Here is a 16,460-nt window from a genome sequence, read left to right on the forward strand (position 1 = left end):
AATTAAAAACTTGTTGTAGTTTGAAGTTATTTATATTGATTTGAATTAAACAAAACATATGTGGTGGTTGGTTTTTCCCTCCCTTCCCACCTCCCTCCCCCATCATGACCTTTAAAAAAATTACAGAGGTTGCTCATATGTACATACTAAGCGGTTTGTCCTTTCGTCTTTCTATCAGGGATGTTCTGTAATAAATGTTGTTATTCCCTTTTTATACTGATAATTTTATTTAGCAACAAAAGGCTTTAAGTCCACATTGCATTCTGTTTCACCCACTCATTGTGCAGCATCTATAGCCCTCATTTTCATAAATACAGCAGTTGCATCATATTAGTGCAGCCTAGAAGTATGTGTGAGTTTCTGTTCAGCACAAATGCTTTATTAAAGGGCATCTCTTAAGAAAAGGTGAAAAACCCAGAATTTGTCAAGTTTTAGGCATTTAATATTAGAGCTGGTGTAATCCGATCCCAAGCAAGTAAGTCTGTAGACAATCTTCTTGACATAGATTAAGGCCTTGTCTACACTATGGGGGGAGATTGATTTAAGTTATGTAACTTCAGCTATGTGAATAATGTAGCTGAAGTTGACGTACTTAGATCTAATTACCGCGGGGTCCACACTATGCTGGAGATGTTCTCCCGTCGACTCCCCTTGCAATTCTTGTTCAGGTAGAGTACAGGAGTCGACAGGAAAGTGATTGGTGGTTGGTTTAGTGGGTCAGAGAACTGCTAAATCGACGGCTGATGCATTGATCGCTGTGCGTCAAACCCCCAGTCAGTGTAGACAAGCCCTAAGTACAAGCTTTTCTTGTGTTAAATAAAGTTTAAGAAATCACGACCAGAGTATTTTAAAATATTTATTGTACAGCAGTTTTACTGAGAATGATGTTATGTAAAGTTACACAGTGTAGTGTATTAAACAACCTTTCTTACAGCTGCATTATGTTTCACTATATGACTCCTCAAAAAACCCTTGAGATCTCAACTACTGGTGTATAGCTCAGGTTATTCAAATAAACTACTTGAGAAAATAACAGAAAATACACTCGCTGGTCATATAGCCAATGGAGAGTCTGTTTTCTCTGAGTTGAACTGAGTTGCTGGTATTGGAAACCAGACTGGGGAGGAACATACCTTGAGGTTTGAATCACCACTGCGCTATTCCAGTTTTATACCAATGCAACTCCATTGAAACCAATGGAGTTATTCTGGCATAAAATTGGACTGTGACAAACTCAGACCTGACAGCTATGGGAAGGTGGTTGAAGGCAGGTATATCAGCCTGTTAAAGCCCTCTTTCCTGTGAGCTGAAAAGAGGTTACGTCAGGTTAATTAGGGACACCTGAGCCCAGTTAAGGGCTGCTGTGACCTTTAGAACCTCTTCTGGTGAGAGAGCTGGGAGTAGGGACAAGATACAAGCTGCAGAAGGGTTGGAGGATAGGTTTCTTCTAGGAGGAGAGCTGTTCTCCTTCTCACTGGGGAAATACCGAGTTTACTACTACTGCTTGGGGAAGGGCTGACAGTCAGGAGCCAGTATAATAAGTGTCAGTGCTCTGGTGGGAGCAAGGAAATGTTTTTTTGTGTGTGTTTTGGGGGGGGTTGTTAAGAAAACCACTTGAGACAACCCTGAGGCCTACCTTGTGAAAACTGTGAATAAACCATTGTTAAGAATTATAAACTGTGGAGAAGGACTGATTTACTCTAGGCCTCTGCTCCCCACCAGAGGGATAGAATCATAGAGTATCAGGGTTGGAAGGGACCTCATGAGATCATCTAGTCCAACCCCCTGCTCAAAGCAGGACCAATCCCCAACTAAATCATCCCAGCCAGGGCTTTATCAAGCCTGACCTTAAAAACCTCAAAGGAAGGAGATTCCACCACCTCCCTGGGTAACCCATTCCAGTGCTTCACCACCCTCCTAGTGAAAAAGTTTTCCCTAATATCCAACCAAAACCTCCCCCACTGCAACTTAAGACCCTTACTCCTTGTTCTGTCATCTGCTACCACTGAGAACAGTCTAGACCCATCCTCTTTGGAACCCCCTTTCAGGTAGTTGAAAACAGCTATCAAATCCCCCCTCATTCTTCTCTTCTGCAGACTAAACAATCCCAGTTCCCTCAGCCTCTCCTCATAAGTCATGTGTTCCAGTCCCCTAATCATTTTTGTTGCCCTCCACTGGACGCTTTCCAATTTTTCCACATCCTTCTTGTAGTGTGGGGCCCAAAACTGGACACAGTACTCCAGATGAGGTCTCACCAATGTCGAATAGATGGGAACGATCACGTCCCTCGATCTGCTGGCAATGCCCCTACTTATACAGCCCAAAATGCCATTAGCTTTCTTGGCAAGAAGGACACCCTGTTGACTCATATCCAGCTTCTCATCCACTGTAACCTCCAGGTCCTTTTCGGCAGAACTGCTGCCTAGCCATTCGGTCCCTAGTCCGTAGCAGTGCATGGGATTCTTCTGTCCTAAGTGCAGGACTCTGCACTTGTCCTTGTTGAACCTCATCAGATTTCTTTTGGCACAATCCTTTAATTTGTCTAGGTCCCTCTGTATCCTATCCCTACCCTCCAGTGTATCTACTGCTCCCCCCAGTTTAGTGTCATCTGCAAACTTGCTGAGGGAGCAGTCCACGCCATAACCGCTGAGGCTGATGTGACGATAAAGGTGTGTTGCCACATATGGTTTTAGGGGTGGGATCACATACAGCGGACTCTCCTGGAGGCAAGATGAATCATTCCTGAGATTGGATGACGTGGTGAGGATGCTGGTGCAGGCCACTGCACCACAACAGGAGGCTACCAGAGTACAGATGGCTGCTCAGCAGGAATCGATACAAATAGAACAAGAGACTAACCAACTGCTGATGAATCAGGTGATACAAGACCAAGGCACCCTACGGGAAGCAGACAGACAACTGAAGGCCCTGACTACTCTAGGAGGTGGCCAGGATGGAGCTCTATCTTAAAGGCTAGTGGTTACCTACAAAAGATGATGACAAAGAGAGACGTTGAGGTTTATCTTCTCACGTTTGAAAGAACAGACCTATGTGAGGCCTTGCCCCAAGACCAGTGGGACGGTATCCTTGCTCCCTTCCTGAGTGGAAAGGCTCAGAAGGCCTGCCATGATATGGCAACGGAAATTGTCAAAGACTGTGCCCCATTGAAAACTGAGATTCTGGCAGGATCCAGAGTGACTACAGCTATAAAGCCCCAAGGATTCCACAAGTGGAGGTTCCAGGATAACAAAGCGCCAAGATCACAACTGTTCAGCTTGATCCATCTGACACAGAAGTGGCTGCATCCTGAGATCAACAGTATGGAAAAGATCATAGAACTCCTGGTTTTGGACAGATTCCTGAAAGGATTACTGCCTGTGAAGGTGGGTTGACCAAAATGACCCTTCCGACAACAACGATTTGGTTGCCTTCATAGAGAGACACTTAATGGCCAGAGAGCTTTCTAGGACTGCCAGAGAAGAGATGTACCAGACCCAAAGGCCAGCCCCAGTCCCAAAGGCCTGTACCTCTGCTAGTTTGGGGTATGACTACATGGGGAAGGAGGGACGCTGAAGTGCGGCCTGAGACTGGGAAGGGTCTTGGGGAACTGGGGAGAGAAGGCCATGGGGTAAGGCCTAATATCCCATAGAATAGGGAGATATCAAGGGCTGTGTATAAATGTTATGCCTGTGGGGGAGCTAGAACATAGAGCAGCTCAATGTCCTAACAGTGAGGAGCCCATGCAGTGCCACTTGGGGGAACAGCGAGAGACTGTGCTTAATCAATCCTACAGGAATGGCTTTAACTCCACATAGGTATGTGGCCGTTCAGGTTGAATGGTGCAGAGACCATTGCTTTAATAGACTCCGGAAGTGAAGTCACACGGGTCTCTGGGAAACTGGTGGGGTAAAACGAACTGTCTGAAATGCAGGGGAATAACCTGCATGCATGGGAAAGTTAATTATGAAATGGCCATTCCTGTACAAATAGAGGTTCGGGGAAGCACAACGAGGCTGGTGGCAGCTGTAATCTCTAAACTTCCATACCCTGTGCTCATAAGACAAGATTTCCCAGGGTTCGGAAATCTACTCCCAGTGAAAGGATTGGGGGAAAGTAATAACTCCATGTCTGATATCATGACTCCAGTAAATAGCCCACCTCCCATCTTCTGTGAATTAGCCCCGGACTTGTTTTCAAAGTCCCAGAAGACTACGCGAGAAAGATGGGCAGACTGAAGACTGGGGACCAAGATGTTGGCCCAGAATCAGAAGGTGGTGCTTCTGGTAAACAGTCTAATCCAACAGGCAGGGAGACAACTCAGTTACTGAACCTGAGGTTGAGGCCGGTTCCACAGAGACCAGCCCTCAGGGTAAAACTGAATTTGGACATTTCAGATGCTTGATCTCCTATATCAGAATAATAGAAAAGTAGTAGTCTAGGTCAATGGGGTATGAGCAGAGGGGAAAACCAAAGGTCCAGGGCCTTACTTTGTGATTAAAAAAAGGACCTATTGTACAGAATACTATAACTACAGGAGCAAGAACTGAAACAGTTCCTAGTACTCCAAGGACACAGAAAGGCATTATTCGACATAGCCCATTGTCATTTGTTCGGGGAACATTTGGCAATGAATGAAACACTAGATAGAATCCTTTGAAGGTTCTTTTGGCCAAGAATCTATATGGAGGTTTGACGCTATTATGCTTCCTGCCCTGAATGCCAATTGCACAGCCCCAAACCTCAATTAAAGGCCCCTTCAGTGCCCCTACCAGTTATCTAAGTCCCGTTTAAAAGTACAGTGATGGCCCTGATAGACCTGCTGGAGAAATCAGCCCAAGGTCATCATTGTGCTGGACTTTGCTGCCTGGTATCCAGAAGCCATACCCCTGGGAAGCACAGTGTCCAAGATGATAGCTAATCCAAATATCCTCTCAGATAGGAGTACTCAAGGAGATTCTGACAGATAAAGGGACTCCTTTCATGGCAGAGTTGATGAAGGACTTGTGTGCGCTGCTTTACATGCTTCAGGTACTGCTTCCTACAAACCTTAGTCGACTACCACAAACGAATGGCCTGGTCAAATGCTTCAACAGAACACTGAAGAGCATGATACGGAAAATAGTGAGTTGAGATTGGAAAAATTGGGATACCTTGCTACCCTACTGGAAACTTGTTATAATGGAGGTTCCTCAACCTTCCATAGGGATTTCCCCCCTTCAAGTTGCCAAGTCGTTGCCACCCACGGCATATTGGATATTGCCAAGGAGCACTGGGAGGAACAGCCTCACTAAGAAACGAGCATCATTGAACATGTGACGCACATGTGGGACAGAATAACCCAACTCACCCCAGTAGTGTGAGAACATATAGAAAAAGCACAAGCGGCCCAGCAAGCCTGTTATAATCGACAAGCAAACATTCTGAAATTCCAGGCTTGGGATTGGGTAGCGGTGATGGGACCTCAGCAGAAAACAAGCCCTTGGTCAGATGGCAGAGGCCATATGCACGGGTTGATTGCAGAGGTTAATTATAAGATTTGACAACCCAATCTCTGAAAGTAGGAACAGATCTACCACATTAACCTGTTAGAGCCCTAGCAAGACAGAGGCCATTAATGTGATGGAGTGAAACCATAATGTATTCCCAGAGAAGCCAGGCAAAACCATGGAAGCTCATCGTCCTAGATGCAGAAATAAATGATAAAGTTAAACCATACCGGATCCTTGAGGCTAAAAGGAAAGAGATCAATACAGAAATGAAGGGGATGCTGGAGTTGGGAATCACTGAGCGTCCCATAGTCAATGGTCTAGCCTAACTGTTCCGGTTCCTAAACCAGATGGTACCAGTGGTTCTTCAGTGACTTTTGAAAATTAAATGACATGTCCCAGTTCAATGCCTACCCCATACCTCAGATAGATCAGCTAATTGACCAGGTGGGAAAAGCAAGATTCTTGTCTACCCTTGACCTGACCAAAAGGTATGGGCAAATCCCTCTGGCAGAGGTGGCCAAGGAGAAGAGGCCACCTTTTCTATGCCACAGGGCTTATAGCAGTACATTGTCCTCCATTTTGGATTACAAGGGGCTCCAGTAACCTTCCAGTGACTTACTGATAGCTATTATGACCACGTGCCAGGTATGCAGCTACTTACTTGGATGATGTGATCATACACAGCCAAGACTGGGGGATGCACTTAGAAAAAGTAGACACAGTACTGGATACTCTGAGGAAAGTGGGTCTCACTGCTAACCCCTCCAAATGTGCAATAGGGCTAATGGAAGCCAAATATCTCTGGTACATCATGAGGAGAGGTGTAGTGAAACCCCAGTTGAACAAGTTAGAGGCAATACAAAGTGGGCTTTGGGTGATCAAGAAGAAACAGGGCAGAGCATTTCTGGGGATAGTTGGGCATTACAGACAATTCATTCCCCACTTCACCAGCGGGGCATACTCTTTAACAGATTTCATAAAGGCCAGCAGTCCAGAGGTGGTAAAATGGACCAGTGCAGCCAAAGAAGCTTCTGTGGATCTGAGAACAGCCCTCTGCAGCAGTCCAGTGCTAGTAGCCCCAGACTTCCAGAAGGAGTTTGTACTACAAACAGATGCCTCCAAAGTAGGGTTAGGAGCCATAGTTTCTCTCATGGTTGCAGAGGAAGACCACCCAGTTTTGTCTCAATAGAAGACTTCTCCCTAGAGAACAGAAGTATACCCTAGTGGAGAAGGAATGCCTCATGGTAAAATGGGCCGTGGAAACCCTCCCGTATTATCTGCTTGGATGGAGGTTTTACGCATGTTACAGGCCATGCTCCCCTGAAATGAATGCACCAGAACAAAGAAAAATTGCAAGACTAACAAGATAGTTTCTGTCACTACAACCCTTCTGCTTCAAAGTGCAGCATAGGGCAGGAATCAGGCATGCAGCCCAACCCCATAGTGTTGAGCTGGGGGGCATATGTGACAAAGTCAGACCTGACCACTCTCAGAGGGTGGTCCTTTTCCATAAAAAAGCATCATCAAAAAGAACCTGCGCCAGTTTTGTATTAAAAGGCCTATAGAAGTCTCTTAGAATCGCCTTTGTCGTTGGTAACATGGGTCCCAGATTTTGGTCTTTAGGATGTCTAGTGTTTGATGCAGGACTTTTTGTAAGTAGAGCTTCTTGTTTCTCACTTATAGGCCCTAAATCCAGAAACTGGAACACAATATGCACGGTGTATTTAACATTGTATGTATGATCCTCTAAGCGGAGAACTAGTATCTGACCCTTGTTGAAAACGGTCAGCCAGTCCAGGAGATACACAACATAAACGCCAACCTGTAGCCTCACAGGCATGGCAGGTTGAAGGCAGGTATATCAGCCTTAGAATGGTTAAAGTCCTCTTTCCTAGGAGCTGAAAAGGGGTTACTTTAGGTTAAGGGCTGTCAATGACCTTTAAAAACCTCTTCTGGGGAGTGAGAGGGGAGGGAGGATCAAGGAACAATACACAAACTGCAGAAGGGTTGGAGGCAGCAGAGAGAAAAAGTTTCTCCAAGGGGGAGAGCTGTTTTCTTCTCTATAGGGGAAATATTGAGTTTACTATTTTTGGAGATGTGCAGGTGACTAGGAGCTAGCACAATAAGCATCACTGCTCCGGTGGAAGCAAGGAAGAGCGAGAGTGAGTTTGTGGTGGTTTTGCTTAAGAGAACCACTGAGGCATATACCTTGTGAGAATTGTAAATAAACTACTGTTAAGAATTATCAACATCTGAGAGAAGGACTGATTTACTCCTGCCTTCGCCCCTCACCCACATGCCACAGGGAGAACCACTGAGGCTGATGTGGCAGTAGATATGCATTGGCACATAATGTGGTGAATCAGGCCCATGGCATCCAGCTCACACATACAAATTGTTTTAAAAACAGATACATCCAAATGTAGGACTTACTGCAGGAATGTTGTCCTTTCAGTTGATGTATGCGTTGCTAGTGATGAGAACACTGTTAAGAATAATACATGCCTCAGACAGTTGGTATTAAAAAGTAATACTATAAATCATAAGTAACTAGTATTGTGGTAGACAAACAAGCAGAAAGTTATAGTAGTAGGCCTTTCAAGATCAGGGGGCCTGCAAATTATGGAAAGAAAAGATTGGAATAAACCTTTTGTTCATCTCATTTTCCTCTTACTAAAAAACAAAAACAAAACCCCAACACAATCTGGTGGCTCAAAATGCAGAAATAAAGAATGCAGCTGAATACATAATGGTGCCCTGGTACTCTTTAGTAGATGGTGATTTTTTTTTATCCTTTTTGCTAGATTAGTTATGCCCTGGTTTGGGGAATGCACCCCATCTCCATAGAGCCCAAATACTCAGAATGAATTTCACCCATTTTTGAGCACATACCCAGTTATTCTGATGGAAGTCAATTACTCATGTAAGTGCTTATCAATATGAATAAGGGTTCCACTATCAGGGCCTGTCTATACTGTGTGTGTGTGTGTGTGTGAATGAGAGATGTATTTTTTTATATATACTGTTACCATACCTATCTGAGGATTGTGGTGTTTATTATAAATTAACCTCATTCTCTCGCTCTTTTTTTCTTTCCAACTTTTACAGGAGGCTGAATTTCATTCATTAAGAGAAGCTCTCTCTTTTGTGTCATTAATTGATGGATATTATAGATTAACTGCAGACGCTCACCATTACCTCTGTAAAGAAGTAGCACCACCAACAGTGCTTGAAAATATCCAGAGCAACTGCCATGGACCAATTTCGTAAGTAGTGCTCTTATATTATGACAAGGCACTTTTATCGAGTCTTGAAAGATGAGCTTCAACGAGGGTGAAACATAAGCATACTTACTGGAATGTATATTTATAGAAAAAATAGGTTTTTGGTGGGTGGTTTTTTTCAAATTTTCCTTTGGCAAAACATGTGGGGGGGGTGGTTTCCCTTTGACTCTTGCTGCTGGGGGAATTCTGCGCCACTGTGCAATGCAGATTTTTGCAGAAATTAATGTTTTTTGTGCAAAATTCCCCTTCCCCTGGCCCCCCCCCCACCCCAAAAATGGCTGCAGTGTTGCTGGCCGCTACTTGGGGCAGCTGGATCCAGCAGTGCCAAGCTCACACATAGAAGACACTGTGGGAGGGAGGGGAGAGGGTGTATTGGCTGCAGGGGGCCCCGTGGCTGGACTTGGGGGGAGAGGTTGTGGGTGGCTGGTCCCCTGGCTGGGCTCTGGGGAGGGGATGCAGCAAAACAGGAACTCGGTTGTCATAGGGATTTCTTTTAACCCTCTACTCCTGGGGGAATTTTTGGGTGTGTCTCTATTGTTATAGACATACTTGCTGACAGGTATTTTGAAATAAATTACCAAAATAAATGAAACAGGCATGTTTATGTAGTGTTATTTTGACAAATAAAATTTTCCGAATTTTGCAGATATTTAAAATACTGCGTGTAGAATTTTTAATTTTTTGACACAGAATTCCCCCAGGAGTAGACTTTGTAAGGGAAGGTACACTCCTTTTCTAATGAGGGGCGTCAAGTTTTGTAACACTGTTTCACTATATACTACCCCTCTATCTGCATATGAAACTCCTGTTGAGATTATTGGGAAAACCTGCAGAGTGAGAGTAGAATGATACCTTTTGTGATATGTTTCATGTTTGAAATTTTCTTTGTAAATTATAAGAATGAATACAGATGAACTTAAAGTATATTTCTTCCACTCAGAGTTCATTTTTTCCTCCAACCCAGTCATGCAACAGACATAATGCTGAATTTAGGACCTTGTAGTCATTACCATGGCAACAGTGTATGATGTCATAAACGGAGGCTCTCATAATGTTTTTACTAAAAGATCTAACAGAACTAGAATCTAAGTTGCAAGGGGAAAAAGGCAAATTCAGATACCCGTGTCTTCAATCATTGTGAGGGGAACACAGAAAATTGCTAGCTAATAAATTTAACAAATTGCTTTTTGTACAGCTGTCGTCTCTTAGTTCAGTTTCTCCAGTTCTTTAGAGAAACAGTTTGGTACCTTTATTGATTGTAACATTTCATACAGTACTGTTATTGTTTGAGCTCAGGATATGGGCAACCAGAATGTAAGTAAGCAGAATGTACTGCATTTAATTTTTTTCCCCATAGTTTAAACAAGAGAACCAATGTACTTGGTATACATATTTAAATCATAAAAAATTAGTCTGCCACCTAGTAAATCAGGCATATTTCTGTAAATTTGTCATTAACATGAGGGGAAGAGAGGGAGTGATCTACATCTTCCAAAAGACATGAGTGAAACCTGTCCTAATAAATTAAGCTCCTTCTGTTTACTTTTTGGGCATGGGGAGGGAAACTTGCAAATTTAAACAATAGAATCAGACGTTAAAGTTAGCTTTAGGACTGCATTGAATTATGTGCTAGGCTTAGACCTTCTCAAGCAATGCCATTCATAACTAAGGCTAATATTTTGTAACTGACAGGTCACGGAATAAAGAAAAATTCACGGAAGCCCGTGACCTATCCATGATGGCTACTAAAAATATGCGTGACAAAATGGGGAGCTGGAAGGCCCCCTCTTGGAGCTGTGGAGTCGCCCCACCCCACGTGGCTCCGAGCTCCAGAGCACCCCCCTGGCCCGCAGCAGCTGGGAGCTCCCAGGGGCCTTGCTGCCCACAGCGGCCAGGAGCTGTGGGGCACCCCTGCCACCTGCTGTGGCTGGGAGCTCGGGGCCCCCACGGTTCTCAGCCGCCACAGGCACAAGTCACGGAGGTCTCTGGAAGTCACGGAATCTGTGACCTCTATGACAAAATCTTAGCCTTAGTCATAATCTCTCGAACAAGACATGGACAGTTAGATAATCCATAGCAAAGATGCTATATGGTTACTTTATTTCCTAGGAAAAATCAGTTTCCAGTGGTGGATGATTCAGTACTTTTTTTTTGAACCAGTTTTTCTTTCTCCTATGAGCAGCTTGCCCTTTTTTTTTTTTTTTTTTTTGTGCAACCACTTTTATGTTATGTTTACAACGAGGATGGCGCAGGTTTATGCGATGCTGCCAGCATTGGAGGCTATCCTGGGCCACAGATCTGCGCATTCCTTAGCCACGGGGCCTGTGATTGCTGAGCCTTTCATTTCCCCTTTGTTATTTACTATCACTCCCGCGTTGTCCTCAAAATAGAGGAACACCCCATCTTTTCTCCGGTATGATTTCCACTGCCGAATTACCACTGCTGGGTGCACCTTCTTCCTGAGCTCAGGCTTGCCCTTCTTGACAGAAGCCATGACCATGTCGCCTACACCAGCAGCTGGCAGCCTGTTCAGGCGCCCCTTAATCCCCTTCACAGAGATAATGCACAGGTTCTTGGCACCTGTGTTGTCTGCACAGTTAATCACAGCTCCCACGGGAAGACCGAGGGAAATACGGAATTTCGCACCAGACGAACCACCACGTCCTCGCTTGGACATCTTGTGGTTGATAGGCATGTGTCCTTACCTGCATATAATGCTGTTGCTAACAGAACAAAACCCTGGTGTTTTAAAAAGCAAGTGCCATAGCACATAGATAGATACAGTCCTTCTATTAGGTACCCAACACACTGTGGACATAATTAATGCTTTCTAATAATGGTGTCATTGCTCAAAATCTCTGCTGTTTTCACTTTCTGAAATTGTACAGCCGTTAACATTTTTTCTTTTTATTATAGCATGGACTTTGCTACCAATAAGCTGAGGAAAGCAGGCAATCAGACTGGCTACTATGTTCTTCGTTGCAGTCCAAAAGATTTTAAGAAATACTTCCTCACCTTTGCCATAGAGGTCAGTGTACTGCACTGAGCAGTAACGGTAGCCTGTATTGCACTGAAGCAGAGAGCACTGCTTCTTTTTCTTTTCTTTTTTTTTTTCATTTACATACAGTGAATCGTTGAGTTCGTATCTTCTGTTACGTGAGCTATGTATTCTTCCATTCATTAATGTCATTGCTGTTCACAATGCTTTTTTATTTACATGCTATTTATTACTGTATAATTATCTGGTTTGTTTTGGTTTATATGAAAATATCTTTTTAAATCACAAAATTATCAGTACATTGGCCTCTTCTACCAAAATTTCAAAAATATAAAAAAAACAGTAGCTTCTCCTTTGGTGAGGTATACCAAAAAATAGTGTGTGAGCTTTCATACTGGCTTGCAGCAGTTAGTTAGCTACTGTAACACATATCTTCAAAACTGTGCCTGTTTCAACAGATGACACCACAACAGTGCTAGTGCGTAGATGGAAAAGTATCAACTACTGTGTTAGAAACATAGGAATCTTTGCCAAATCAGAGCAATATAATCAGTGGAGAAAAAAATGTTTTGTAGAATTGTACTGCTCATTCACTCTGCATATTTAGACTTCGCTTTCAGAAAGGAAATCTGCATGTGAAAGAGAGTTTCTTTTAGCTGATCTGGTAAGATCGTCCACCATTCAGAGCAAGTTTGTATCATTTCTTGCTTTGGTTTTTCTAAGCAAACAATTAGAGAGCTGCTGAGATTTGGTGGTCATTGGTATGTTTTCCACAGGGTTGTAAAGAAAGGGCAAGTGACAGCAGTATAGGAGTTTCTATAAATTAGAAATGGACAACTGGACCTTTTGAAAGTTTGTCTGAAAGAAACTTGTGTTGAGATTGACAGATTTCAGAGTAACAGCCGTGTTAGTCTGTATTCGCAAAAAGAAAAGGAGTACTTGTGGCACCTTAGAGACTAACCAATTTATTTGAGCATGAGCTTTCGTGAGCTATCGAAAGCTCATGCTCAAATAAATTGGTTAGTCTCTAAGGTGCCACAAGTACTCCTTTTCTTTTTGTGTTGAGATTGTGTGCCAAGTTTCAGCTTGGAGTTTGAACTATGCTGTAGACAACAAAAATAGGAATCTAGCCTAGGTTTTTGTAAGGTGCCTGTCATAAGAACCATACCTGCATCAGTGCACAGCACTACAAAATACATTTCACCATTGCTAATAAGTTTTTCTGTTTGAGCACTCAAGATGTGAGACTTCTTGCAACATTACATTTCCACCTCATCTCTTTTGTTGCATGAGGTAGCTTATGTTAGTAGCAATGAAGGACTCACTTATAACTGGGTCGATTCATTCTGTTTGTTTTTAAATCTCTTGGTTGCAGTCCCGATAGCTAATGTCAAAATACTAATCAACACTTCCAGTGATAGAAATAGTCCCTTACTAGCGTTATCAGTGTCTTCTCATTTTACTAGATACTGGGATTAAAATATGAAATGACAGTAACATGTTGTTTGAGAATTTTTCTCTTTAATAAATTGAGTGTACATAAATTGTTTACATTTTTAAATTATATGTGTGAGTCTTTCCTTTTCTAATTAAAAATCTCTACAGCGGGATGGTGTCGCTGAGTATAAGCACTGCTTAATAACAAAAAATGAGACTGGAGAGTATAATCTTAGTGGAACGAAGAGAAGTTTTGGTAACCTTAAGGATCTGTTGAATTGCTATCAGACAGAAACAGTCCGTTCAGACAACATCATTTTCCAGTTTACCAAATGCTGCCCTCCAAAACCAAAAGGTAAAAAACTTTTAAACACAAACATGTATAATTATTTTCGGGTTAATTGATATTTTTGAAAGAGAAATTAGCAGATCAATATATTTGCCTGACAGACATTTTCATCTCCTTAGTCATTGAGATTTCAGTGTTAATGTCAGCTTGGGTTTGCCTTGGTTTGTAAGAAGTTACTCACAGTGCTGTGATCCCCTTCCACAAAGCATGACCATCCCAGCTTGCAGCTGTCCTGACTGAAAGTGAAACTGGCCTCTTAATGATTGAAAGGTCACATTTAACAGCATTTCTCATCTGATCAAGTGTTTAGCTACAGGTTTGTATCACGAAAGAGATGCTAAATCTGCCATTTCTTATTCTAAAATGCACATGATGTACCATGAAAAGTGGAATGTTTTCAGCAATGTAATGCTGTACTTGTCAAAAATAAGAGTGCTTCAGAAACTTTAATAATCAGGAGAGAAAGAAGAGAGAACCAGAATGTTATCTCTAGTCAGAAAGGTCCAGGTTTGACATTTGTTTGATTAAGTACTGTAATACGGTGTTGTTTATTAAACAGATTGTTCTCTCCCTGCTATGGTATCCAGATTATCACAGGAGATTTACATCTTAAATTAATAATTCTGTTGAAACAACATAGTGATAAAAGTCTTTAACAGAGATGTTTTCTGGTTTTTGTTTGTTTTTTTTTTCCTTCCATTCCCATCTTCTTCCCCTCCCCACCCAGATAAGTCAAATCTTCTAGTCTTCAGGAGCAATGGTATTTCTGATGTACCTACATCGCCCGCATTGCAGAGACACAATAATGTCAACCAAATGGTCTTTCACAAAATCCGGAATGAGGACTTGATATTTGTAAGTTCACTAGATGCATTTCTCTGGCCATTTTCATGAACAGTTGCACACAGAGTTCTGAAAATCTAGTTCCTGTTTGTATGCCATTTAAAATAGCCTTAATTGCAGCAAGACATTTTGCTACAGTAGTTCTTTAGTTACAGTTTAAAAAAAAAGTCTTAAATTTGTGTGTCCCTTTAGTACAGGGGCGGGCAAACTTTTTGGCCTGAGGGCCGCATCTGGTTTCTGAAATTGTATGGAGGGCCGGTTAGGGGAGGCTGTGCCTCCTGAAACAGCCAGGCATGGCCCGGCCCAGCCCCCACCCCCTATCCAACCCACCCTGCTTCTTGCCCCTTGATGTCCCCCCGGCTACCCCTGCCACATCCACACTCTACCCCCCACCGTCCCCGGACCCCCTGCCTCTTGAAACCTCCCTTCTCCTTCCTGACTGCCCCCGGACACCCTGCCCCCTGCTGCCCCATCCAACCGCCCCTCTCCTTCCTGACTGCCCCCCTGGGACCTCTGCTCCCATTCAACCCCCCGTTCCCTGCCCTCTGACAGCCCCAACCCCTATCTGACCCACCCGGCTTCTTGCCCCTTGATGGCCCCCTGGCAACCCCTGCCCCATCCATTTGCCCCCCCACACACACTCTCTCTCCCCTGACTGCCCCCGGGCACCCTGCCCCTAACTGCCACCCCATCCACCCCTCCCTCTCCTTCCTGACTGGCCCCCCCCCGGACTCCTGCCTCATCCACTGTTCCCTGCTCCCTGACTGCCCCCTGCCACCCCATCCAACCCCTCCTCTCCTTCATGACTGCCTGCCCCAGGACCCCTGCTCCCATTCAACCCCCCATTCCCTGCCCTCTGACAGCCCCAACCCCTATCCACACCCCCGGCCCCTGACCACTCCGTGAACTCCCCTGCCCTCTATTCAACCCCCCTGCCCCCTTACCGCACTGCCTGGAGCACCGGTGGCTGGCGACGCAGCTGCACCAGGACAGGGAGCCGCGCCTGGTGCAGCACAGAGCACTGGGTCAGGCCGGGCTTTGCAGCCCCGCTGCCCCAGGAGCTTGCAGAGCATTGAGCCAGCAGCGCAGTGAGCTCAGACTGCGGGGGAGGGGGAACAGCAGGGGAGGGGCCGGGGGCTAGCCTCCTGGGCCAGGAGCTCAGGGGCTGGGCAGGACGGTCCCGCGGGCTGTAGTTTGCCCACCTCTGCTTTAGTAATAAACAAAGTTTTTGTTTTTATAAATATGTCTTTCCTTTTTATTGCATCACCCACTGTTTTCTCCACCTGCAGAGGCCCAAATTCTTTATACTCCCAGCATCCAGTTTCCTTCCCTATGGGTTCTTGCAACCACCTGTCCACAGAGATCCCCAAAGAGTCAAAGGGGGTGGGGGGAGAGACCTTCATCTAATCAAATACTTAGGTTAAACTCTTTCCAGTATTCCTTACTCCTGGTCATCGGACTCTTGAACTGATTGTAGTAGCTTTAAAGATTTTCTACGTACATTATTTGTGGAGGACTTTAAGTGATCAGAATTGGCAGAGAAAGTTGTCTGACTGCTCCTTCCCTGTTACCCCTATCTTTTTTATTTTTTAGAATGAGAGCCTTGGGCAGGGCACCTTTACTAAAATTTTCAAAGGTGTAAGGAAAGAAGTGGGAGACTATGGCGAGCTCCATCAAACTGAAGTCCTCTTAAAAGTGCTGGATAAAGTGCACAGAAATTACTCTGAGGTTTGTCTGGTTCTTGGGTAATATGTTTATTGATTGTTGTCTGTAAACAGTTACTGTTCTTTGTTACCATGAGCAACTTAAGATGGTGTTATATGGTAGACGATTACAGTTCAGTTTTAATCCAGAGCCAGATTCTTTCCTGCACCAAGCATAATTTTGTGTAGGAGAAGCAAGTAGGCTGTTAGGAAGCCAGTTGAAGGCTCTCTTATTCTCTGCCTTGCATGGCTGCACCTCAGGCTGTGGCTTAGGAACTGCTGTAACTAACCTACACCATCTGACAGTGGTCCCCAAGGGACCACATCCGCATGTTGAGAAATCCCAGAATACAGCAG

The 16,460-nt window shown here is 44.1% G+C and overlaps 2 protein-coding genes across 14 annotated transcripts in view; one reads left to right on the forward strand and one right to left on the reverse strand.

Annotated features, from left to right (window-relative positions):
* Window positions 1-16,460, forward strand: part of JAK2 (Janus kinase 2) — a 159,146-nt gene that overhangs the window by 88,777 nt on the left and 53,909 nt on the right. For all 13 annotated transcript variants that reach the window (XM_073345260.1, XM_073345264.1, XM_073345267.1 and 10 more), the window contains 5 exons: window positions 8,598-8,755; window positions 11,690-11,801; window positions 13,377-13,563; window positions 14,285-14,412; window positions 15,994-16,128. In XM_073345260.1, coding sequence (XP_073201361.1) covers window positions 8,598-8,755; window positions 11,690-11,801; window positions 13,377-13,563; window positions 14,285-14,412; window positions 15,994-16,128 — 720 coding nt within the window. The remainder of the gene's footprint in view (window positions 1-8,597; window positions 8,756-11,689; window positions 11,802-13,376; window positions 13,564-14,284; window positions 14,413-15,993; window positions 16,129-16,460) is intronic.
* Window positions 10,975-11,456, reverse strand: LOC140911711 (large ribosomal subunit protein uL14-like). Its single transcript, XM_073345276.1, has one exon. It carries the CDS (start codon window positions 11,448-11,450, stop codon window positions 11,028-11,030), a length of 423 nt encoding a protein of 140 aa, XP_073201377.1. The 5' UTR covers window positions 11,451-11,456; the 3' UTR covers window positions 10,975-11,027.

The sequence above is a fragment of the Lepidochelys kempii genome, chromosome 5 (genome assembly GCF_965140265.1).
Source record: "Lepidochelys kempii isolate rLepKem1 chromosome 5, rLepKem1.hap2, whole genome shotgun sequence".
In the NCBI taxonomy this organism is placed as follows: domain Eukaryota; kingdom Metazoa; phylum Chordata; order Testudines; family Cheloniidae; genus Lepidochelys; species Lepidochelys kempii.

Bases quoted from the DNA above. Each gene is read 5' to 3' on its own strand.
- LOC140911711 (XM_073345276.1), bottom strand. From the start codon at position 11,450: ATGTCCAAGCGAGGACGTGGTGGTTCGTCTGGTGCGAAATTCCGTATT.